The sequence below is a fragment of the Phacochoerus africanus genome, chromosome 6 (genome assembly GCF_016906955.1).
Source record: "Phacochoerus africanus isolate WHEZ1 chromosome 6, ROS_Pafr_v1, whole genome shotgun sequence".
Lineage (NCBI taxonomy): Eukaryota > Metazoa > Chordata > Mammalia > Artiodactyla > Suidae > Phacochoerus > Phacochoerus africanus.
In genome coordinates, this window is record NC_062549.1 from 94,828,197 (window position 1) to 94,852,209 (window position 24,013).

The following is a 24,013-nucleotide window of genomic DNA, read 5'->3' on the forward strand; positions in this document are numbered from 1 at the left end:
CCTCCACTTCTTGAACATCCATTCTCTCCACCCACCATCAGGCTCCTTTTCCTCCTTCTCCTCAGGCACTGCTTTTGACAAAGTTTTCAGTAACCAAAAAGGTATCAGACCTAGTGGCCATTGCTCTGCCTGCATTTCCTTGACCTCTAAGAAGCATTTAGGCCAGATAATCAGCATCTTTCCTCTTGAACTTTTCCCTTTCTTGTCTTTGAAGACATCATCACTCTCTTATTTTTCCTCCCACTTTACCATCTTGGTATCATTTGACAGCTTTCGCACCTTCGCTGGACTGCTTAATACTGGGAGCCCCAGTGCTCTCTTGGCCCACTCCTCTTTTCTGCCTCCACTCTGTCTGTAGGTGGCCCTGTCAAGATCCACAGCTTTAGAGTTGCCTCATGGCACAGTTGGTTAAGGATCTGGTGTTGCAGCTTGGGTCACTTGTGTGGCGTGGGTTTGATCCCTGGCCAAGGAACTTCCATGTGCCATGGGAACAGCAGAAGAAAAAAAAAATCCAAGCTTTAAATGCCAATTATGTGTTCATGGATAACTCTTCTAGCTCCAACCTCCAAACTGACATCTCTGTTGGATGTTTAATGGGTATCTCAAGACTCAACATGGTCATAACAGAATTCTTGAGGCCCACCCCCAGCACCTGTTCCTCTTTCAACAGTCCCATCTCAATAAGTGGAACCAGAACTCATCCACCTGCACTTTTCCAGGCCCTGATTTCTTTTTTTTTTCTTTTTTTTTTTTACTTTTTAGGGCCACATCCACGGCATACGGAGGTTCCCAGGCTAGGGGTCTAATGGGAACTACAGCTGCCAGCCTATGCCACAGCCACAGCAACTCGGGATCTGAGCTGCATCTGTGGCCTACACCACAGCTCACAGCAATGCCAGATCCTTAACCCACTGAGTGAGGCCAGGGATCAAACCCGCAACCTCATGGTTCCTAGTCAGATTCGTTTCTGCTGCACCACGATGGGAACCCCACCTGACTTCTTTTCCCTCATCCAGCCCTACCCTGAATTCATCTATGTCTCACCAGCTACCTAGCCCAAGTCTTCGCCTCTCCCAGCCTCTGAATGGATCTATTTCCATGCTTCCTATAATTCATTATCCACTCAGCAAAATAAGAAATCATGTCACATTGAAGTTCTGCCTAAGTCTAATGGCTTCTCATTCTCCCAACTCCTTTGAAAGTACCGCCAGGCACAACCTAGTCCACTCTCTGCTCCAGCCAAACTGCCTCGTACAAAAGCCTTTACACCAACTAGCGCTTCACCAACGCTAAACGCTGTGCCCTGTAGCTGTTGCTTTCACCTGTTTCGGATCTTAGTTCCATCTCACCTTCTCGTTGAGCACTCCCCATTCTATCACACCGCCAGGTTGTTTTGAACTCTTATCACTATCTAAAATTATCTTGTTTGTCTGTGTTGGCCCCTAGAATTCAAGCTCCTGAGTGTAGGGACTTGGTCATTTCACTGGATCTAACACTTAGTAGGTCCTCAACAAACTGAGGCAGTTACTAAAACGCAGAGTGGGCCCTTGTAACCAGCTTTGGGACCCTATGATTGGGGGGGGACCTCTGGGGCTCTACAGGAAAAGAACAGGGCAAGGGAGGGGCGCTGCCCATAGATGGCGTCAGGCTGCAAGGCTTCTTGAATAATTCACCATCCTAACAACTCAGCCTCAGGGAGGGTTAGGGCGCGGCCAGGACGACAAAACAGTAGGAGGGAGTGGAGATTGGGGTTCCCTACGGGGCAATTTCTGGGCACTGGATGTTCCCTATCCTGAGGCTCCCAGAGGAGGAAGCTCAAGAAACCAGCTCAGCTTCCGTAAGGCGGACTCAAGGAGTGAGTTCAATCTCCCCTCTTAATTGGGTGTGCGGCTAAGTGTACACCAAGGCGCATGCGCGCCTCTCGCTTCCCGCGCCCTCCTTCCGAGTAGACTCCGGAATAGGTTTGCGTCCTCTTTGGGCCACGGCTGGTCAGCGGAAGCAGTCCGTCCCCAGCATGACCAATAAGAAGTGCGGAAAGGGGCCCCGTCCCGCCTCCTGATGATTAGGGGGTCTCCCTTCTCAAGCGAGATCCCGCCCCAGCCCCGCCCTGTGGGCCCTTAGGGTCTCGCGGCTGCGCTTGGTGGGGCTGCAGCCTCGCTCCGGCTCGGGCTCCGCTGACCCCTTTCTGCCGCCCCGCCCACCCCGCTTTGCAGGCTGCACTGGGATTTCCCTTCGCCTCCGGTTGGGGCTGCTGTTTCGCTTTGCCGACGGTAGGCGTAATGGATTTTGCACTGTTTGGATCTTAACTGTCCCTTCCCCTGCTTCTGCAGTTCATCTTTTTTTTTTTTTTTTAAATCATCATTGTTATTATTAATAGTAGGGATGGTCGTATTTTGCTAATGAAGAAGAGGGAGAGAATCTTCAAATTTTCTTCTACCCACTTGCGTTTTTGAGGGGTAGAGTGGGAGGAAGGTCTGTGTAATTTATCCATGTCTTCAAGTCATCCGACAAATGTTCAGTGAGCACGGGACCAGCGCCGGGTGCTGTGCTACCTACTGGGGATACAGACTGATCCCTGTCCTCCTGGGTTTACGCCCGGACAGATGAGCAGGCAAACGAGATGGCTATATAACTGATATTAAGCCATTTGTGCAATGAATTGCAATTGTAATAAAAGCTACAGAGGAGATAGATGTAAAGGCTGTGAGCTTGTGTTACAGGATGTGTGTGTGTGTGAAGGGAAGAGAATTTCTTAGAGAAAATGACATATGAGCTGAGTTCTGAAGGACAGATGAATAGGCTTTAACTAGGCGGAATGGAGGTAGAGAGCGATGCATACTAAAGGAAGAGATTTTGTGAGGATTCTGAGGCAGAAAGGATGTAGAACAAAGGGGTCCAGTCCATGGCGGGCTGTCATTGGAGGCTGGTCTTTCTGCCTGGACACTTACCCCTTGTAGTCTGATTTCTACACAGCAGCCAGAGTGATCTTTTAAAAATATAAATCTTGGTGTGGTCACTTCCCTGCCCCAAACTCTCCAGTGAATTTCCATCTTGGAACAAAATTCAGACTCTTCACTGCAGCCAAGGCCCTACAGACCTGCAGCATCTGATCCTCAACCTTTTTCTCCAAACTCACTTCTTACCACTGCCTCCTTACTCACTCTGTCCAGCACTCCCTTGCTTTGTAGTTCTCATAGCTCCCTGAAATGATTTTTTTTTTTTTTGCCTATCACCCCCTTTAGAACATAAGCTCCATAGAGCCAGGGACTTTATCATCTCATTTATTTCTGTAGCCTCCGGATCTAGAAGAGTGCCTGGCACATAGGAGATGCCCAATTATTATTTGTTGAATGTGTGAATTGGGAAGCACATAGCAGGGGTGCCCAACCCTCTCAAGGGTGTTAGGAAAATGGGTGCTGATGGCAGAGACAGTAAGGCTAAGGACTTAGTGATGCAAAAGAATATTCATTTTTTTCAGGAGAAGAAAATATAGCGTAGAACAGAGGCAAGATGGATGGTGGCCTATTAGAGGAAATGTGATTGGAGCATGTGGTCCAAGTGGAGAGGTGAAAAATGAGGCTGGGAGTTCTCGTTGTGGCACAGCGGAAACGAATCCGACTAGGAACCATGAGTTTGCAGGTTCCATCCCTGACCTCGCTCGGTGGTTTAAGAGACTGGTGTTGCTGCGTCTCTGGCATAGGCCGGCAGCAACAACTCCAATTAGATCCTTAGCCTGAGAACCTCCATATCCATCCCACAGGTACAGCCCTAAAAACAACAACAACGACGACAACAACAAATGAGGCTGGAACAAAGATGCCAGATCCCATACACCTTCGTAAAAGGCATCATGGAGCCCTTGAAGGATTTTAGGAGAGTGATAGCTTCAAAATTTGTTTTTTGTTTGTTTGATTGTTGATTTTTAGGGCTGCACCTGTGGCATATGGACGGTCCCAGGAGATGGGCTGAATCAGAGCTGTAGCCACCAGCCTATGCCACAGCCCAGACAACTGGTGATCCAGGCTACATCTGTGACCTACACCACAGCTCACGGCAACTCTGGATCCCCGACCCGCTAAGCAAGGCCAGGAATCAAACCCGAGTCCTCATGATACTTGTCAGATTCATTTATGCTGAGCCACAAGGGGAACTCCAATTTTATTATTTTATTTTATTTGGAGGCACCCATGGCATGCGGAAGTTTCTGGGCCAGGGACCAAACCTGAACCACAGCAGTAACCAAAGCCACAGCATTGACAGTGTTTGAGATTTAACCTGCTGAGCCACCAGGGAACTCCTTTTTTTTTTTTTTTTTTTTAAGCAAGAGCAATTTTAGTTATTTCTTTTTTTATTTTTACTTCTTTGCTTTTGAGGGCCACACCTGCAGCATATGGACGTTCCCAGGCCAGGGTTCAAATTGGAGCTGCACATACAGGTCTACACTACAGCCATAGCAACTCCAGATCTGAGCCTTGTCTGTGACCTACACCACAGCTCACAGCAATGCCAGATCCTTAACCCACTGAATGAGGCCAGAGATTGAACCTGCGTCCTCATAGATACTAGTCAGGTTTATTACTGGGAAGCCACCACGGGAACTCCAAGCAAGAGCAATTTTAGAGTCCAGAGGGCCCAGCGTTAGCTGGGGGTGTAGGAAGTGCAAGAGAGGACTCATCAGGTGTAGTACCACCTTCCAGATGTTTGCTATGAGTAATGTTATCTGCATTGTTGCATGAAATCCTCATGACAACCCTGAGGCAAGAGTTTTGGAGAAGAGGAAACTGAAGCTCCGAGAAGTCAAGTGACTTCCCAATATGTCAGTTCTAGTGAGAAATCAAGCAAGGATTTCAACCCTGTATAGTCACTCCAGCGTCCATGCTAAATCTCCCTTCCGTATTTATTGCTTCTTCTTGGGATGGAAGAGAAATGGAGGTGGCCAGAGGGAGCAAGGGTGGAGGTAGAGGTCTCAGACAGACTCCTTTGACTGTAGCTGGAAGGAAGAATCAAAGGCTGAATTACAATGACAGTAATATAGAGTTCCCCAGTGGCCTAGCAGGGTAAGGATCTGGCATGGTCACGGCTGTGGCTCAGGTCACTGTTTTAGCAAGGGTTTGATCCCTGGGCTGTGAACCTTTTTTTTTTTTTGCTTTTTTGGGCCACGCCCGCGGCACATGGAGGTTCCCAGACTAGGGGTCCAATCAGAGCTGTAGCCGCTCGCCTATGCCACAGCCACAGCAACGCCAGATCCAAACTGTATCTTTGAACTACACCACAACTCATGGCAACGCTGGATTCGTAACCTACTGAGTAAAGCTAGGGATCGAACCCACAACCTCATGTTTACTAGGTCGAATTTGTTTCCCCTTCGCCACGACGGGAACTCCTGGGCTGTGAACTTCTGCGTGCCACGAAGTGGCCAAAAAAAAATCCTTAATAACTGTAATAATTCCAGCCATCTATATGGAATTTTTCTGTTCACAAAAACCACTTTCACAGACATCTTTCTTTTCTTTTCTTTCTTTCATTTTTTTTCTTTTTAGAACTGCACCTGCAGCATATGGATGTTCCCAAGCCAGGGGTTGAATTGGAGCAACCCCTGGCTTGCAGCAACAATGCAGATTCTAAACCCTCTGAGCAAGGCCAGGGGTTGAACCCGCATCCTCACAGACACTGTTGGGTTCTTAACCCACTGAGCCTCAACGGGAACTCCAGACGTTTTTATTCTCAATGAGCCTCATTACAGCCCGGGTCGGGAGGCTCAGAACAGTAAGGAATGTGGGAGCAGGCGCATCGATGTTCAGGATTTGAATCATATTTCCTGTTGCCTCAACCCAATCCCCTCTATTAGGACTCACTGTAATAGTCCTTTTCAGAGTTAGCTTCCTTCTTCCTGACGTTCATTACTCCTTTGCTTCAAACCACACCCAGGACAGTCTCTGAAACACCGACAGGCAGGACCTTGAATAGACAGGTGTGATTGGTAACTTAGCTCATTCATTCATTCAGCAAACTTGACCTCTGATTCTGTGCATGCCTCTGAGTGAAGAGTTTTGAGATTTCGGAGACATAGGAACCATGAAATCTGCCCTGTAACTGCTTGCAAACTTATGGAAGACTAAAATTATGCTACTGGAATATCTGGGAGGCTATGTGATATGATGGCTAAGAGCTGCTTGGGCTTCACAGTAGGATAGCTGAATTTAGGCTTAACTCTGCTGCTTAATCTAAGTCAGTTTTCAGCGTTCCCGTCATGGCTCAGCAGAAATGAATCTGAGTAGCATCCATGAGAATGCAGGATCGGCCCCTGGTCTCACTCACTGGGTTATGGATCCAGCATTGCTGTGAGCTGTGGCGTAGGTCGCAGACTCGGCTCGGATCTGCCGTTGCTGTGGTTGTGGTATAGACCGGCAGCTGTAATCGACCTCTATGCCTTGGAACCTCCATATGCCACGGGGGCTGTGCTAAGAAGCAAAAAAAGAAAAAAAAATACAAGTCAGTTTTCTCATCTGTAACATGGAGTTCTCAGGTTAATGCACGTAATAGGCACTCGTGAAAAATTGGCTGTTGGTATCTTGAGAAAAATTATAGGAGAGTATGTAAGGTACAAATACTTTCCATTTGCACTGGGCTTTAGAAGGATGCTATGGTTATTGTTTAAGAGTTGGTTAATCAGGGAGTTGCTGTCGTAGCTCAGTGGTTAATGAATCCAACTAGGAACCATGAGGTTTCCGGTTCGATCCCTGGCCTTGCTCAGTGCGTTTAAGGATCCATTGTTGCCGCGAGCTGTGGTATAGGTTGCAGACGTGGCTTGGATCCCGCGTTGTTGTGACTGTGGTGTAGGCCGGTGGCTACAGCTCTGATTCGACCCCTAGCCTGGGAATCTCCATATGCCACAGGAGCGGCCCTAGAAAAGGCAAAAAGACAAAAAAAAAAAAAAAGAGTTGGTTAATCAGGAGTTCCAGCTGTGACAGAAGGCGATCCATGTGGTTAAGGATCTGCCCTTTAAGGTTAAGGATCTGCTCTTTCTGCAGCTGCAGCATAGGTCACAACTGTGGCTTGGATCTAACCCCGTGGCCTGGGAACTCCATATGCCTCAGGGTGGCCAAAAAAGAAAAAACAAACAAAAACCAAAAAAGAGTTGGTTGATCAGTGTTCCCGTTGTGGCTCAGTGTGTTTAGAACCCGACTGGTACCCATGAGGATACAGGTTTGATCCCTGGCCCCCTTCAGTGGGTTAAGGGTCCAGCAGTGGTGCAAGCTGTGGTGTAGGTCATAGATAAGGCTCAGATCTGGCGTTGCTGTGGCTGTGGATGGCAGCTGCAGCTCCATTTCCACCTTTAGCCTGGGAACTTCCATATGCTGCAAATGCAGCCCTAGAAAGAAAAAAAAAATCAGTTGATTAATCAAAGTAGCTACTGTGATAATCATTTGGCAACATATACATATACCATGTGGAATCATCAGTTGTACATCTTAAACTTATACAATGTTATGTCAAGTATATCTCAATAAAGCTGAAAAAAAAAAAGTTGGTTAATCAGATGAATCCAAGGGTGAAGGCACACCCTAGTGATTAAGGAGCAGAAGGGTCTCACTGGAGCAAGAAGTTGGGGGGTCGATAATCAGGGGACTGGTGTATCCTTTTTTTGGGGAAGGCTGTGCTGGCAGTGTTCAGAAGTTCCCAGGCCAGGGATTGAACCCTCTCCACAGCAGTAACCCTCGCCACACCAGATCCTTAACCACTAGGCCACCAGGGAACTCCAGGAATGGCGATTTTTCAGATCAGAGCCAAAAGGACAGGTTCTAGGCTGACTGGTGAGGTTTATCCATTCATTCACAGTAGTTTTTTTTTTTCTTTTTTGGCCGCCCCCTCAGCATATGGAGTTACCAGGCCAGGGATCAGATCTGAGCAGCAGTTGCAATCTATGCCGCAGCTGTGGGCAATGCCAAATCCTTTAACCTGGCACCCCGGAGACACCACTTATCCCACTGTACCACATTGGAAACTCCCCTAAGTATTTTTCTGAGCACCTACTCTGCTATGCATGGCATGAGAAAGTGTCTTTGACTTGACCATGGAGGTGACAATGGGAGGAGGCACTCCTCCTCTGAAAGTTGATCTGAGGCCTGAAGAGCAAGGAGGCTGTGCTGTGGTACTTTGCTAAGCTCCAGGTCTGGAGTTTGCTATCTGAGCCAAGACTACAGCCTGTCACAAGCCTGGCTAAAGGGGGAGTCAGAACTCCCTGTGCTGGGTCAGCCAAACTATTTTTGTACTTCTGCTTTTTGCTTATATTTATTTTCTAGTTGTTCTCCCTTGGTGTTTAGCTAAGTCTTTTTAAAAGTGCTGTGCAGGGAGTTCCCGTCATGGCTCAGCGGAAATGAATCTGACTACCATCCATGAGGACGCACGTTCCATCCCTGGCCTCGCTCAGTGGGTTAAGGATCCGGCGTTGCCGTCAGCTGTGGTGCAGCTCGCAGATGTGGCTCAGATATGACCTTGCTGTGGCTGTGGCACAGGCTGACAGCTACGGTTCCAATTCGACCCCTAGCCTGGGAACCTCCATATGCCGCAGGTGTGGTTCTAAAAAGACAAAAATACATAAATAAATAGTAAAAGTGCTGTGCAAAGGGAACCAAGAAAAGCATTCATGGCCACCTAGTACCCCCCTAGTGGCTACTGCACTGAGGCCTGGGCCTTTGAGGTGACTCCCCTAGAGCAGTGGTCCTCAGTCGCCCCCTAGGAGTCATTTTGAGAAGCTGTTATGACTGGAGATATAGATATAGATAGACCATCTATAACCTGCAATATAGGAGTTCCTGTTGTGGCACAGCGCTTACAAACCCGACTAGGATTCATGAGGATGTGGTTTGATCCCTGGCCTAACTCAGTGGGTGAAGGATCTGGGGTTTCTGTGAGCTGCAGTGTAGGTCGCAGATCCAGCTCAGATCTGGTATGGCTGTGGCTGTGGCTGTGGCCGTGGCTGTGGCATGGCTAGGCCAGCAGCTGCAGCTCTGATTTGACCCCTAGCCCGGGACCTTCCATATGCCTCGGGTATGGCCCTAAAAAGAAAAAAAAGTTTCTCCTTTTAAGTGTACAATTCAATGCTTTTGAGTAAATATACAGTTATACAACAGTTAATATCCATCTCCACTCCAGCCCCAGCCAAGCACTAATCTATTTTCTGTCTCTATAGATTTGCCTATTCCAGAATTTCAAATAAATAGAATCAAACAATGTGTGACCTTGGAGTTCCCGTTGTGGCTCAGCAGAAATGAATCAAACTAGTATCCATGAGGATTCTCAAGGCATGTAGAAGTTCCTGGGCCAGGGGTTGAACCCTTACCACAGCAGTGACCCTAGCCATAGCAGTGACAACACTGGGTCCTTAACCTGCTGAGCCATAAGAGAACTCCCTCAGAGTGGTTTTGATTTGCTTTCCTTCATGACTAATGTTGTGAAGCATCTTTTCATGTGCTTGTTGGCCATTTCCATATTATTTTTGGAGAAATGTCTAGTCAGATCCTTTGCCTGTTTTTATTTATTTATTTATTTATTTATTTTGCTTTTTAGGGCCACACCCGAAGCATATGCAGGTTCCCAGGCTAGGGATCCAATCAGAGCTACAGCTGCCGGCCTACACCACAGCTCACGGCAATGCTGGATCCTTAACCCACTGAGTGAGGCCAGGGATCGAACCCGAAACGTCATGGTTCCTAGTCGGATTCATTTCCACTGGGCCACGACGGGAACTCCCTTTTCCCTTTCTTAATGGCATTATTTGAAGTGCTAACCCTTTTCATTTTGAGGAAGCCAATTTGTCTTTTTTTTTCTTCTGTCACTTATGGTTTGGAATCATAAATAAGAAATGATTGCCTAATGAGATTTGGGGCTTAAGTTATAATAAGATGAGATTTTGGATACCTTGGGAGGAAGTAAGAGTATTTACATGTGGGTGGGACATGGCTTCTCAGGGACCAGAGGGCAAACTATAGTAGATAAATGCTAAGTGGCCGAAATGATCCCCACCTCCTGGTGTCACAATTTTTTTTAATTAATTAATTTATTTATTTATTTATTTTTGCTTTTTAGGGCCACATCAGCAGCATATGGAAGTTCCCAGGCTAGCAGTTGAATCGGAGCTACTGGCCTAAGCCACAGCCACAACAATGCCAGATCCAAGCCGCATCTGCAACCTACACCACAGTCATGGCAACGCCAGATCCTTAACCTACTGAGCAAGGCCAGGGATCAAACCTGCATCCTCATGGATCCTAGTTGAGCTCATTAACCACCCAGCCAGAGTTCCCATCGTGGCTCAGTGGGTGACGAATCCGACTAGGAACCGTGAGGTTGTGGGTTTGATCCCTGGCCTTGCTCAATGGGTTAAGGATCCGGCGTTGCCATGAGCTGTGGTGTAGCTCGCAGATGTGGCTTGGATCCCACATTGCTGTGGCTCTGGTATAGGTCGGCAGCTACAGCTCCAATTCGACCCCTAGCCTGGGAACTTCCATATGCCGCGGGAGCGGCCCAAGAAATGGCAAAAAGACCAAAAAAAAAAAAAACCCAGCCACAAGGGGCACTCCCTGGTGTCACGCCTTTGTTTAGCCCCACCACCCCCCTCCCACTGTATGGGGGGGAACTGTGTAACTGATAAAAGAGGTCAAAATGCTGATGTCCACCTCCCAAGGCTGAGATGTGGTGGCTCCTGCCTTTTGCTCCTCTAGGTCACTCACTCTGGAGGAATCTAGCTGCCATATTGTGAGGACGCTCAAGCAGCCCTCTGAATAATCCCTTACGGTGGAGAACTGAGGCCTGCTGCCAACAGCCGGCCCCGCTTCACCACCTCTGTTAGACAGAGCCTCAGCCCAGTGGAGCCTACTGCAGATGACAGCAGCCCTGGCCGCCATCTTGGCTACAGTCTTTTGAGAAACCTCTAGTCTGAACCATCCAGATAAGCCACTCCTGAATTCCTTTCCCACAGAAACTATGTGAGATAACAAATGTTTATTGTTGCTTCACACAAGGGCCAAAGAACATTAACCACTGGTTAATCCAAGGTCACAAAGATTTACTCTTATGCTGTCTTCCGAGAATTTTTCTAGTTTTAGCTTACATTGAAGTCTAGGATCCATTTTACTTTGATTTTTTTTCTATTTCTTAAAGTTTTATTGAAGCATAGTTGATTTACAATGTCGTGATAACTTCTGCTGTACAACAGTGATTCAGTTATACACGTACACATATCCTTTTTTTTTTTTTTTTTTTTGCTTTTTTGCTTTTTAGGGCCACACCCATGGCATATGGAGGTTCCCAGACTAGGGGTCAAATCGGAGCTGTAGCCATTGGCCTACACCACAGCCACAGCAACACGGAATCCAAACTGAGTCTGTGACCTACATCATAGCTCAGGGCAACACCAGATCCTTTAACCTACTGAATGAGGCCAGGGATCAAACCCGCATCCTCATGGATACTAGTCCAGTTCGTTAACCACTGAGCCATGACAGGGACTCCCACATATCCACTCTTTTTCAGATGCTTTTCCCATACAGGTTATCACAGAATATTGGTTAGAGTTCCCTGTGCTACACAGCAGGTCCCCATGGACCATCATTCCATATACAGTAGTGTGTACTTGACAGTCCCAAACCCCCAGTCCATCCCCCCACCACCACACTTATCCCCTTTGGTAACTAAGGGGATAATGCTTAATGTTTAATTGTTTAATTTTTTTTCTTTATTTTTTACTTTTTTTTTTTGACTTTTTGTCTTTTCTAGGGCCGCTCCAGCGGCATATGGAGAGTCCCAGGCTAGGGGTCTAGTCAGAGTTGTAGCCACTGGCCTATGCCAGAGCCATGTCTGCAAGCTACCCCACAGTTCACGGCAACACCGGCTCCTTAACCCACTGAGCAAGGCCAGGAATCGAACCCACAACCTAGTCCATGGTTCCTAGTCGGATTTGTTAACCACTGTGCCACGACGGGAACTCCACTATGTTTGTTTTTGAAGTGTGTGAGTCTGTTTCTGTTTTGTAAATAGGTTCATTTGTATTAATTAATTAATTAATTAATTAATTAATTTGGCCTTGCCCACAGCATGCAGAAGTTCCCAAGCCAGGGATTGAACCCACACCATAGCAATGACCCAAGCTGCTGCAGTGACAATGCTGGATCCTTAACCCACTGTGTCACAAGGGAACTCCTGTTTCATATTTTTTGATTCCACATATAAGTTATATAATTTGATGTTTGTCTTTATCTGACTTGCTTCACTTAGTATGATAATCTCTAGGTCCATCTATGTTGCTGCAAAGACATTATTTCGTTCTTTTTTTTTTTTTTTTTTTTTGCTTTTTAGGGCTGCACCTGCGGCATATGGAAGTTCCCAGTCTAAGGGTTGAATCGGAGCTGCACTGCCAGCCACAGCCACAGCCACAGCAACACCAGATCTGAGTTGACTCTTTGACCTACACCACAGCTCATGGCAACACTGGGTCCTTAACCCACTGAGCAAGGCCAGGGATTGAATTCACCTCTTTGTAGATACTAGCTGAGTTCGTTTCAACTGAGGCACAACGGGAACGCCTCATTTTTTTTTTTTTTTTTAATTAAAATAGGAGTTTCCGTCATGGCGTAGTGGTTAACGAATCCGACTAGGAACCATGAGGTTGCAGGTTCGATCCCTGGCCTTGCTCAGTGGGTTAACGATCCGGCGTTGCCATGAGCTGTGGTGTGGGTCGCAGATGTGATTCGGATCCCGTGTTGCTGTGGCTGTAGCGTAGGTCGGCAGCTACAGCTCCGATAAGACCTCTAGCCGGGGAACATCCATATGCTGCGGGAGCGGCCCAAGAAATGGCAAAAAGACAAAAAAAAAGAAATTTTTATTTTATTTTTTAACTTTTTTTTGCTTTTTAGGGCCACACCCACGGCATATAGAGGTTCCCAGGCTAGGGGTCCAATCAGTGCTACAGCTGCCAGCGTACGCCACAGCCACAGCAATGCAGGATCCAAGCTGCATCTGCAGCCTACACCACAGCTCACAGATCCTTAACCCACTGAGCGAGGCCAGGGATCAAATCCAAAACCTCATGGTTCCTAGTCAGATTTGTTTCCACTGTGCCACGACGGTAACTCCTTTTAAATTTTTAATTTTTTTTTGCTTTTTAGGGCCCCATCCGTGGCACATGGAGCTTCCCACGCTAGGGGTCCAACTGGGGCTACAGCTGCCGGCCTACACCACAGCCACAGCAACGCAGGATCTGAGCTGCATCTGCAACCTACACCACAGCTCACGGCAATGCTGGATCCTTAACCCACTGAGCGAGGCCAGAGATCATACACTCAACCTCATGGTTCCTAGCCAGATTCATTTCCAATGCGCCACAATGGGAACTCCTGAAATTTTTATTTTTTATTTTTTATTTTTTTGACTGCAGCTTGATGTGGTATCTCAGTTCCTTGACCAGGTATTGAACCTAGGCTGCTACAGTGAAAGCACCAAGTCTTAACCACTAGACCACCAGGGAACTCCCCATGAAACCCCACAAAATTATTTATTAATTTTGGGGCTGTTTTTGCTTCTGTTACATCCTAATTTATTCCATTTAAGTTTATACAGATCTGACTACATTATGTTTTTTTTTTCTTTTTTTTCTTTTCAGGGCCGCCTTGGGGATTGTGAAAGTTCCCAGGCTAGGGGTTGAGTCAGAGCTGCAGCTGCCAGCCTACACCACAGCCACACACAATGCAGGATCTGAGCCCCATCCCCATGACCACAGCTTATGACATCCCAGGAGCCTTAACCCACTGACTGGGAACAGGGATCGAACCCGCGTCCTCATGGATGCTAGTCGAATTTGTTACCACTGAGCCACAACGGGAACTCCTGGATTCTTTTTCATTATTGACATGGTATCCCTTGCCCAATGTGTTTGGAGAATGCAGATCCAGAAATGTTGCCTCGTAGTCAGCACTCAAGAAACCAACTTGGGCTCCCTTTTGGGCAGGTAGACCCTCCTTCAACATTACAGGAGGAGTTTCTGATGTGGCAAACAGATCGGCAGGATCTCTGCTGCACCAGGGCTCAAGTCTGATCCCGGGTCAACAGGGTAGGTTAAAGGATTTGGCATTGCCACAGCAGCTGGGGCGGGGGTGGGGGTGGGGTGGGGTGGGGTAGCATCTTGGATCTGATCCCTGGCCTGGGAACTCCATATGCCTCGGGGCAGCTAAAAAGGGGAAAAAAAAAATTATGGGATGACTTTAAAACAATGCAAAGCAAAGGCTGCAGACTAACACAGCCAATTTTGAAAATAACCAGGAGCCAGTGGAGCCTTTGGTGCCCCAGAGACACTCATCAAATGTGTAATGTGTGTCCTAGGGCTCTGGATATCAATCCAGGTTCTGCCACTAAAGGGCCATAGGATTTGGGGCAATTTAATGACCTTATAGAGTCCTTGGTTCTTTATCTCTAAAATAGGGGAAATATGGAGTTCCTGTCGTGGCGCAGTGGTTAACGAATCCGACTAGGAACCATGAGGTTGTGTATTTGATCCCTGGCCTTGCTCAGTGGGTTAAGGATCCGGCCTTGCTGTGAGCTGTGGTGTAGGTTGCAGATTCGGCTCAGATCCCTCGTTGCTGTGGCTCTGGTGTAGGTCGGCAGCTACAGCTCTGATTAGACCCCTGGCCTGGGAACCTCCATATGCCGTGGGAGCGGCCCTAGAAAAGGCATAAAGACCAAAAAAAAAAAAAAAAAACTGTAAAATGGAGGAAACAATAGTACCTGTCTTGTGAGAATGAAAGGAGGCAATGAACATAAAGTCACACAGAACAAGTACTCCATAAACATTAGCCCTTATTATAACCGACTTTATTTAGAAAACAAAGTATAAAAGCCTCCCGGGGAGTTCCCGTCGTGGTGCAGTGGTTAACGAATCCGATTAGGAACCATGAGGTTGCGGGTTCGATCCCTGCCCTTGCTCAGTGGGTTAAGGATCTGGCGTTGCCGTGAGCTGTGGTGTGGGTCGCAGCCGTGGCTCAGATCCCGCGTTGCTGTGGCTCTGGCGTGGGCTGGCGGCTACAGCTCCGATTAGACCCCTAACCTGGGAACCTCCATAAGCCGCAGGAGCAGCCCAAGAAATGGCAAAAAGGCAAAAAAAAAAAAAAAAAAAGCCTCCCAGGCAAATCACGTGAGAGAAGAAACTAGAGACTCACAAACTCTGTGCCTGCAGGGAAACAGGGTAGGGAGTGGGGCTGTAAAGCCACCAGAGCAGGCAGGGGCAAATGTCCTATGTACTTAACAAATATTTGTGGAATGAATGAACTAGAGGGAAGTTAGGTACTGTATATCTCCTGCCCTCCTCCCAAGAACAAACCCTGTGCAACATTTCCTGGAAAAACAGGAAGTGTGGATGGGACAGTTCCTGACGTAGTGATGATGATTCAATTCAGTTCAGCAATTTGGCACTACCCACCCTGTGCCAGGTCTTGCAGCTAGAATGAGTAAGATGTTCCTTTGTGGAATTCCAAGGTTCCTCTGTAGACACAGCCCTGACTGGTTGCAGTATTTGGTGACAGGCAGTGTACTAGACACTGTTGTTATACCTCACAACAATTTTGTAAGATTGGAGTTCTCACCTTCTATAGATAAGAAACAGGGGCTGGAGTTCCCGTCGTGGCGCAGAGGTTAACGAATCCGACTAGGAGCCATGAGATTGCGGGTTCGGTCCCTGCCCTCGCTCAGTGGGTTAAGGATCCGGCGTTGCCGTGAGCTGTGGTGTGGGTTGCAGACGCGGCTCGGATCCCGCGTTGCTGTGGCTCTGGCATAGGCTGGCGGCTACAGCTCCGATTAGACCCCTAGCCGGGGAACCTCCATATGCCGCGGGGGCGGCCCAAAGAAATAGCAAAAAAAAAAAAAAAGAAAGAAAAAGAAACAGGGGCTTAGCAGTTCCCCGTAGTGGCTTAGTGGTAAATCAACCTGACCAATATTCGTGAGGACGCATGTTGGATACCTGGCCTCACTCAGTGGGGTAAAGGACCCGGCATTATCCGGTGTAGGTTGCAGATGCGGCTTAGATCTGGCGCTGCTGTGGCTGTGGTGTAGGCTGGCGGCTGTAGCTCTGATTTGACCCCTAGCCTGGGAACCTCCATATGCTGCGGGCGTGGCTCTAAAAGGACAAAAAAAAAAGAAAAAAGAAAAGAAAAAGAGTCTTAGAATGCTTAAATAATTTATTGAAGGTCAAATAACCAGTAAATGGTGGAGCCAGTGTTCAAACCAAGTGCAACTCAAATGGTCCATTTTGCCTAGAGTGTGTCTGGAAAGACTTCACTTGGATAATTTTTTTTCTTTGCTTTTTTTTTTTTTTTTTTTTTTTAAACGGCTGCACCCACGGCATATGAAGTTCCCAGGCTAGGGGTCCAATCAGAGCTACAGCTGCCGGCCTACACCACAGCCACAGCAACATGGGATCTGAGCCGCGTCTGCAACCTACACCACTGGATCCTTAACCCACTGAGCGAGGCCAGGGATCGAACCTGTAACTTCATGGTCCCTAGTCGGATTTGTTTCCGTTGAGCCGTGACAGAAACTCCCTTGGATAATTTAAAACGAAAAAAGAAACAACAAGTGTCTCCTGGGCATCTGCTTTGTAGTAGGCACTGTGCTTACTTCACTGACTTTAGTAATGACCTTGCGAGGTGGTAATGTTGCTCCATTTTACAGGTGAGGAAGTAGGCTCTGGGAGCTGGAGTCAGCCAGGTGGCACTATGCGGGCCACGCCCACTAAAGCATATGGCATGTGGCCCATGAGGCAATGCCATGCACAATCCCCTTCTCACATCCAATGAGGATACAGTTTTGTGCAACCCTTTCCAGTTCCTCAGCTACTTTACACATGCTCTGTCCTGTGAGAAAGGAGAATCAATTCCTCTCATCTGCATCTCATGACAAAACAAGGGAGTCCTGGAGAGGCACTTCCCTCTGCCCAGGGCTCATCCTCCCTGCTCTTCACTGGTTATTATTTCCTGCCCTTTCTCCTCCCTGAAGCCTTCTGGGATAATCTCCACCACGGAGGGTCCTTCAGTGCACACCTGTTACTGTTTTTGTCATTATCTGTAACCATCTGACCCCTGCCTTACGAGCCTCTGTAGGGCAAAGGCTGTCTTAATCATCTCTCAGTATGTTGACCTGTTTTGTTTTGCTTTGGGTTTTTGAGTTTTTTTTTTTTTTGTCTTTTTAGGGCCGCACCCGCAGCATATGGAGGATCCCAAGCTAGGGGTCCAGTCGCAGCTGCAGCTGCTGGCCTACACCACAGCCACAGCAACACCAGATCTGAACCCCGTCTGCAAAGTCCACCACAGCTCATGGCAACACGGGATCCTTAACCCACTGAGCTGGGGCCAGAGATCGAACCTGCAACCTCATGGATACTAGTTGGGGTTCGTTACCACTGAGCCACAATGGGAACTCCTTGATCTCAGTTTTGCTTTTTTGCTTTTTTGGCTGCACCTGTGGCAGGTGGAAGTTCTGGGTCCAGGGATCAAACCCTTGCCACAGCAGAAACCTGAGATACTGCAGTGAAAATGTGAGATCCTAACCCCACTGTGCCACAAGGGAACTCCTGGCCTCAGTAATTTGCACAGTAAATTTCTTTTATTAGCATTACTTAAAAATTTTTTTTCCTCTTCCTGGAAACCTAAAACTGCAAATAAAGGCTACTGATTTATAAATAAAGAAAAATAACTTATTTTTCTCTGGAAAGCAATGTGCCTGCTGTGGTTCCCATCTTCTGGGATTCAGGAGCCTTATTCCCAATTCTCCATTGATAGATTTCATCTAGATTCTCCCTAAAGTTGTCATCCATACGTACGTTCCAGAATTTCACAGGGTGTATAATTACCAACAGCCCCAAGGAAGCCAGTCGCCCTTTACAAGTATGGTTGTGATTGCTTCACTTCCTGTGTCATGTGACTCTCCCATTGTTATCACATGACCCATCCATTCCATTATGCCGGTATTGACTGGTAGGGCTAACCTGATGTGTATAGCTACCACTGGTGCTTGCAAGCCTGTTTTTATTTAGTTGATCCTCTCTCCCTCTGAGGTTTGGGATCCCTGCAGTCTTCTCATCTGGTGATGGAGCTCTCAAGTCCTTCCAGAGAGGTGAGTGGGCCAGGGCGCCCAATTTGTCCTGTCATGCTCTTTCTGGAATCCTGGCCATCCAGGCTCTGAAATTCAATGAATGACAGTCTCTCCTTGAACCAGGCTGTCACAGCTCTTCGATAGAGGGAAAGATAGAAGGAAGGAGGGGTTGAGGGAGAAATGGATGGAAAGAGGTGGAGGAGGGTCCTGGTTGGGATGGGCAGAAAGCTGTCAGCACCAGAGGGCTTAGAGGGGAGCTGGACCCAGGTATATGTGGGCTGTGTTCAACTAAAGGTGGGAGACTAGGCTGGGCGAGCCCTGCTCGGGAGAGTAGATGAGAGTCACGTGAAGAGGGGCTTGCCTCCTAGCTGCTCCTCTTTCTGTTTTCAGGAGTGTCCCAGACCCCAGGGCAGAGTAGGTATCATGGCTGCCAGCCTCATGGGATTGCTTCTACTTCAAGCAGCATCATGGGCATCAGGTAAGTGAGCCAAGGAGGAGGGAGGGAGCCCCAAGACCCCCTTCTGCCTTGTGGTCCTTTGGTATTCTCTGGCATGCTAGTGGTGGACTTCAATAGCTGTTCAGTAAACCCTTCTCAGTAACTGAGATCAACCATGGTGGGGTGGGTATAGCAAGGGGATTTCTTTTTCTTTCTTTTTGGCTGCCCCGTGGCATACGGAGTTCCTGGGCCAGGGATCAGATCCAAGCCACAGTGACCTATGTTGCAGCTGCAGCAATGCCGGATCCTTTAACTCACTGTGCCGGGCTGAGGATGGAACCTGCATCCTGGTGCTGTGGAATCACCACCAATCCTGTTGCACTACAGTGGGAACTCCAAGGGAATTTTTTTTTCTTTTTACAGCCACACCTGTGGCACATGGAAGTTCCCAGGCTAGGAGGGGAATTGGAGCTGCGGGCCCATGCCACAGCCGCCACACCACCAGATACAAGCCGCATCTCTGGCCTACACTGCAGCTTGCCACAACACAGGGTCCTTTATTCTTATTGATTGATTGATTGCATTTTAGGGCCGCACCTGTGGCTTATAGACGTTCCCAGGCCAGGGGTCGAACCAGAGCTGCAGCTGCTGGCCTAGGCCACAGCCACAGCAACGCAGGTCCGAGCCGAGTCTGCAAGCTACACCATAGCTCGAGGCAATGCCAAATCCTTAACCCACTGAGCAAGGCCAGGGATTGAACCCACATCCTCACGGAGCCTGCTGGGTTTTGTTACTCTTGAGCCACACAGGAACTCCTCCAAGAGAATTTTTGAAACCAGTGTTCAGTCTTTTCTTCCAACTATTGTGTCCTGCGCCCCATATTCATCCTTCTGCCCTTGCCTCTCTGTGCTCCTTCCCTCCCAGGTGCCCGCCCCTGCAGCCCTAAAAGCTTTGGGTACAGCTCAGTGGTCTGTGTTTGCAATGCCACCTACTGTGATTCTCTTGACCCCCTGACCCTGCCTGACCCTGGCACCTTCAGCCGCTTTGAGAGCACACGCAGCGGGCGCCGAATGGAGCTGAGCCTGGGGACCTTCCAGGCCAACCGCACAAGCAAAGGTAACCATCCACCCCTCAGCCCCTGAGCTGGGCTGGAATCCTTCTGGAACTAAATCATTCCAATGATCACCATGGAGTTTCTCTCCTGTGCACTGCTACTGTTTTTTCCCTTTGGATGTCCTTAGGGCTTCTACTGACCCTGCAGCCAGATCAGAAGTTCCAGAAAGTGAAGGGATTTGGAGGGGCCATGACAGATGCTGCTGCTCTCAACATCCTTGCCCTGTCACCCCAGGCCCGGAATTTGCTACTCAAATCATACTTCTCTGAAGAAGGTGAGGAGGAAGGGGACAAGATGACTTATTGCAATTGACATCTTTCTTTGGACCCTGATGTCCATCCATCCCTGACATTTGAGTCCCCAATTGGAAAAGAAGATTGTTCTGCCCATCTTCTGCTGAGTGCCTGGGGACTGTGCTTCAGGAGTTCCTGCTGTGGCACAGTGGGTTAAGGATCTGGCATTTTCTCTGCAGCTGCTCGGGTTTGAGCCCCAGCCCAGCAGTGGGTAAAGGATCCAGCATTGTCGCAGCTGTGGCATGGGTCACAGCTATGGCTCAGATTCGATCCCTGGCCCAGGAACTTCCATGTGCCAGGGGCGCAGCCGAAAAAAAAAAAGGATCTGTGCTTCACCTGGAGCCCAAGTTTCTTTTGGCCCTGACTTAGACATAATTTAGGACTGGCAAGTGGTAGGTCAGACCCCCCATTCTCCGGTTGACTCAGATTCACATATCTTGGTCTTTTTTTTTTTTTTTTTGTCTTTTTTCCATTTCTTGGGCCGCTCCCGCAGCATCTGGAGGTTCCCAGGCTAGGGGTCTAATCGGATCTGTAGCTGCCGGCCTACGCCAGAGCCACAGCAATGCGGGATCCAAGCCGCGTCTGCGACCTACACCACAGCTCACGGCAACGCCGGATCCTTAACCCACTGAGCAAGGCCAGGGATCCAACCCACAACCTCATGGTTCCTAGTCGGATTCGTTAACCACTGTGCCACGACGGGAACTCCCACATCTTGGTCTTTGTTTTCTGCAGGAATTGAATACAATATCATCCGGGTGCCTATGGCCAGCTGTGACTTCTCCATCCGCATCTACACCTATGCTGACACCCCTGATGACTTCCAGTTGCTCAACTTCAGCCTCCCCGAGGAAGATGTCAAGCTCAAGGTGGGCCCTCTGGCTGCCTCAGGGCCTGGTGGCATTGATGCCTGCGGGTTGAGAGGCCTCAGGCTAGAGCAGTCTGGACAGAGAGACAGAAGCTGCCCTCTGCTCTCTTTCTTCTGTTCTGGGGTAGGGAGGGTGGGGGCTGGTGGCGAGGCCTGATAGACTGGTTGGGCCAGTTCTGTTTATGTTCCACTTCTGGGTGTCTCTCGCCTCACCACCTTTGTTTCTAGATACCCCTGATTCACCAAGCCCTGAAGATGGCCCAGCGCCCTGTCTCCCTCTTTGCCAGTCCCTGGACATCACCCACTTGGCTCAAGACCAATGGGGCAGTGAATGGGAAGGGGACACTCAAGGGTCATCCGGGGGATCGCTACCACCAGACCTGGGCCAAATACTTTGTCAAGTAAGGGAACAGCAGGACCACAGGATCCACACCTCTTCTGTCTCGGACACCCTGGTCTATGTCCCAACCCTTGATCTGCTTCCGCCTCCAGATCTGACTCTCCTCAGCTTATCATCGTTCTACCTTCTGGGCCTTTCAGACTCGGGCCTCCCCCGGGTCCCCCACCCCGTTGGGCCTCCTCCTCCCCAGGACCTTGGTTCTCTTTTTGGCCATGATCACTCATGATCACTCATACCTTGCCAGGTTCCTGGATGCCTATGCTGAGCACAATTTACACTTCTGGGCAGTGACAGCCGAGAACGAGCCTTCTGCAGGGCTCTTTACCGGGTACCCCTTCCAGTGCCTGGGCTTCACCCCCGAACACCAGCGAGACTTCATTGCCCGTGACCTGGGTCCCACCCTGGCCAATAGTACACACCGCAATGTCCGTCTGCTCATGCTGGATGACCAGCGCTTGCTGCTGCCCCACTGGGCCCAGGTGGTAAGGCCCAAGACCTCCACGGTACCCTTGCGACCCCCAAATCCAGCATCCAGATGACGGGCTCCCAGCCAGAGTGCCTACCCTGCCCCAACTCTTTTTTTTTTTTTTTCTTTTTAGGGCCACACTCGCAGCATATGGAGGTTCCCAGGCTAGGGGTCCAGTTGGAGCTACAGCTGCCAGTCTATACCACAGCCACAGCAATGCCAGATCCGAGCCGTGTCTGCAACCTACACCACAGCTCACGGCAACGCCAGATCCTTAACCCCTGAGTTAGGCCAGGGATCGAACCCATAACCTCATGCTTCCTAGCTGGATTTGTTTCCACTGCACCACGATGGGAACTACCCCTGCCTCAACTCTTGAATCCTAGAGCACCCTGGCCAGCCAGGTGCTGGGGGTGGTGAGGACCCCCTTCCGGCTCTCCAGGGCCCCATGGTTGTCAAACCCCCTCTGGTTGGGTTCATCCCACTGCCTACTTCTCAGGTCCTAGGGCCTCTGCCAGAACCATTTGTGCAGGGCCCGGGATCAATGGCTTTCTCTCTCCAGCAGTCCTTCTCTCTCCCCATACAGGTGCTGGCGGACCCAGAGGCAGCTAAGTACGTTCATGGCATCGCTGTACACTGGTACCTGGACTTTCTGGCTCCAGCAAAAGCCACCCTGGGGGAGACACACCGCCTGTTCCCCAACACCATGCTTTTTGCCTCAGAGGCCTGTGTGGGCTCCAAGTTCTGGGAGCAGAGCGTACGGCTGGGCTCCTGGGATCGAGGGGTGCAGTACAGCCACAGCATCATCACGGTATGCCACCTGCGTCCCTCTGTGCAGAGCAGACCCTCTCAGACCCCTCACTGGTCTCAGCAAAGGTTGACGGGAGGCCTTCCTCTCCAGCTTTTCCCCAGCTGCCTTACTCTTTGGGGCAAATTCTGGGATATCACGACCTGCTCACTTGCCTTCCCGTCACCCATCTGCACACCCCGTCACCCTTGTTCAATCCGCCCGATTTCTCAGCTCCTCTTGGGATCACCTTATCCTCCCAAACCCTCCCTCCTTAGACATTAAGGATACAAAACACCCCCCTCACAGGGCTGAGGCGCCAGAGTCGGTCTCCCTCATGTGCCTCTAACTCAATGCCCTGAGGACCCCACGTGGACTGCCCTGTTCCTACCCTAGAACCTCCTCTACCACGTGGTTGGCTGGACTGACTGGAACCTCGCCCTGAACCCCGAAGGGGGACCCAACTGGGTGCGCAACTTTGTCGACAGCCCCATCATCGTGGACATCTCCAAGGACACGTTCTACAAACAGCCCATGTTTTACCACCTTGGCCACTTCAGGCGAGTGGAGGGGGTGGGCCCCAGCCTAGCCTTTCCTGCCCTGGGCTTGTATCGCCCCACATGAGAGAGCAGGAAGGTGTTTAGGGTGGGATCCCTGGGGCAGGTTCACCTCTCCCTTTTGCGCCATCGAGGCAGGAAGTGACCAGCTGGGAGGAGAGACACAGACAACCCCAGAATGCCCAGTGCTGGGGCTGGGAGGCGGGAGGGCAGGGCATGCCCAGCCGTCTGGCTCGGGGCCTGGAGAGTTAGGGCAGATCTTTGGCAGGGTTCTGTGACAGTAGGGAGGATGACTTCCTTAGGGCCAGCGGGTCTAGGATGGGGTCCCTGACCATGCCTGTTTCCGTTTCAGCAAGTTCATTCCTGAGGGCTCCCAGAGAGTGGGGCTGGTTGCCAGTGAGAAGAACAACTTGGACACGGTGGCACTGCTGCGCCCCGATGGCTCGGCCGTTGTGGTCGTGCTAAACCGGTGAGAGCAGCAGGGCCTGGGAACTGGGCTGAAGCCGGGACGGGGGCCTTGGCGGGCTGCTCACCTACTCAGCTTCTCCTCCCTCCCCTCCCCAGCTCCTCGAAGGATGTGCCTCTCACCATCAAGGATCCGGCTCTGGGCTTCCTGGAAACGATCTCACCTGGCTACTCCATTCACACCTACCTGTGGCATCGCAAGTGATGGAGCAGATACCCAAGCAGGCACCTGGGCCCGGCATGGACATTAAAGAGACAGAGTCAGCTCACATGCTGTCTGTGGCTGTAGAGGGTACAGCAGGGCCGAAGGGATCTTAGGTGACGTAAGCCTGGAGGCCGTGGTTTGGGTGACTCACTCTCCCCTCTAGTTGCTGCCAGGGGCTAGAGGCCCCTAGGGAAGGGATCAGGAAGCCCCGGTGGTCCCCCACCCCCATGCCTGTGTGAGCGTGTGCTATGCGCTGGTTGCCTGTGGAAACTGGGCCCAGGCCCAGG

General features: G+C 49.7%; 1 protein-coding gene across 3 annotated transcripts; it reads left to right on the forward strand.

Annotated features, from left to right (window-relative positions):
- Positions 1 to 1,935: 1,935 nt before the first annotated feature.
- GBA1 (glucosylceramidase beta 1) lies at positions 1,936 to 23,790 on the forward strand. Of its 3 annotated transcripts, none has more exons than XM_047784402.1 (12): positions 1,936 to 2,270; positions 18,098 to 18,156; positions 18,526 to 18,613; positions 19,496 to 19,687; positions 19,813 to 19,959; positions 20,714 to 20,847; positions 21,075 to 21,247; positions 21,491 to 21,728; positions 22,299 to 22,523; positions 22,896 to 23,059; positions 23,409 to 23,525; positions 23,621 to 23,790. In XM_047784402.1, the coding sequence occupies exons 2-12, from the start codon at positions 18,130 to 18,132 to the stop codon at positions 23,724 to 23,726; spliced, it is 1,611 nt and encodes a 536-aa protein (XP_047640358.1). In that variant the 5' UTR covers positions 1,936 to 2,270; positions 18,098 to 18,129; the 3' UTR covers positions 23,727 to 23,790. The 3 variants fall into 3 exon arrangements, with proteins under 3 accessions (XP_047640358.1, XP_047640359.1, XP_047640357.1); XM_047784403.1 differs by lacking the exon at positions 1,936 to 2,270 and adding an exon at positions 13,987 to 14,107; XM_047784401.1 differs by lacking the exon at positions 1,936 to 2,270 and having other exon boundaries at positions 17,984 to 18,156.
- The last annotated feature ends 223 nt before the right edge of the window (positions 23,791 to 24,013 follow it).

Excerpts from the sequence above, each read along its gene's own strand:
- GBA1 (XM_047784402.1), top strand. The coding sequence starts at position 18,130 with ATGGAGCTCTCAAGTCCTTCCAGAGAG. Across the intron at positions 21,248-21,490 it reads TGGGCCAAATACTTTGTCAA|GTTCCTGGATGCCTATGCTG; the intron begins GTAAGGGAACAG and ends ATACCTTGCCAG. Across the intron at positions 23,526-23,620 it reads GTTGTGGTCGTGCTAAACCG|CTCCTCGAAGGATGTGCCTC; the intron begins GTGAGAGCAGCA and ends TCCCCTCCCCAG.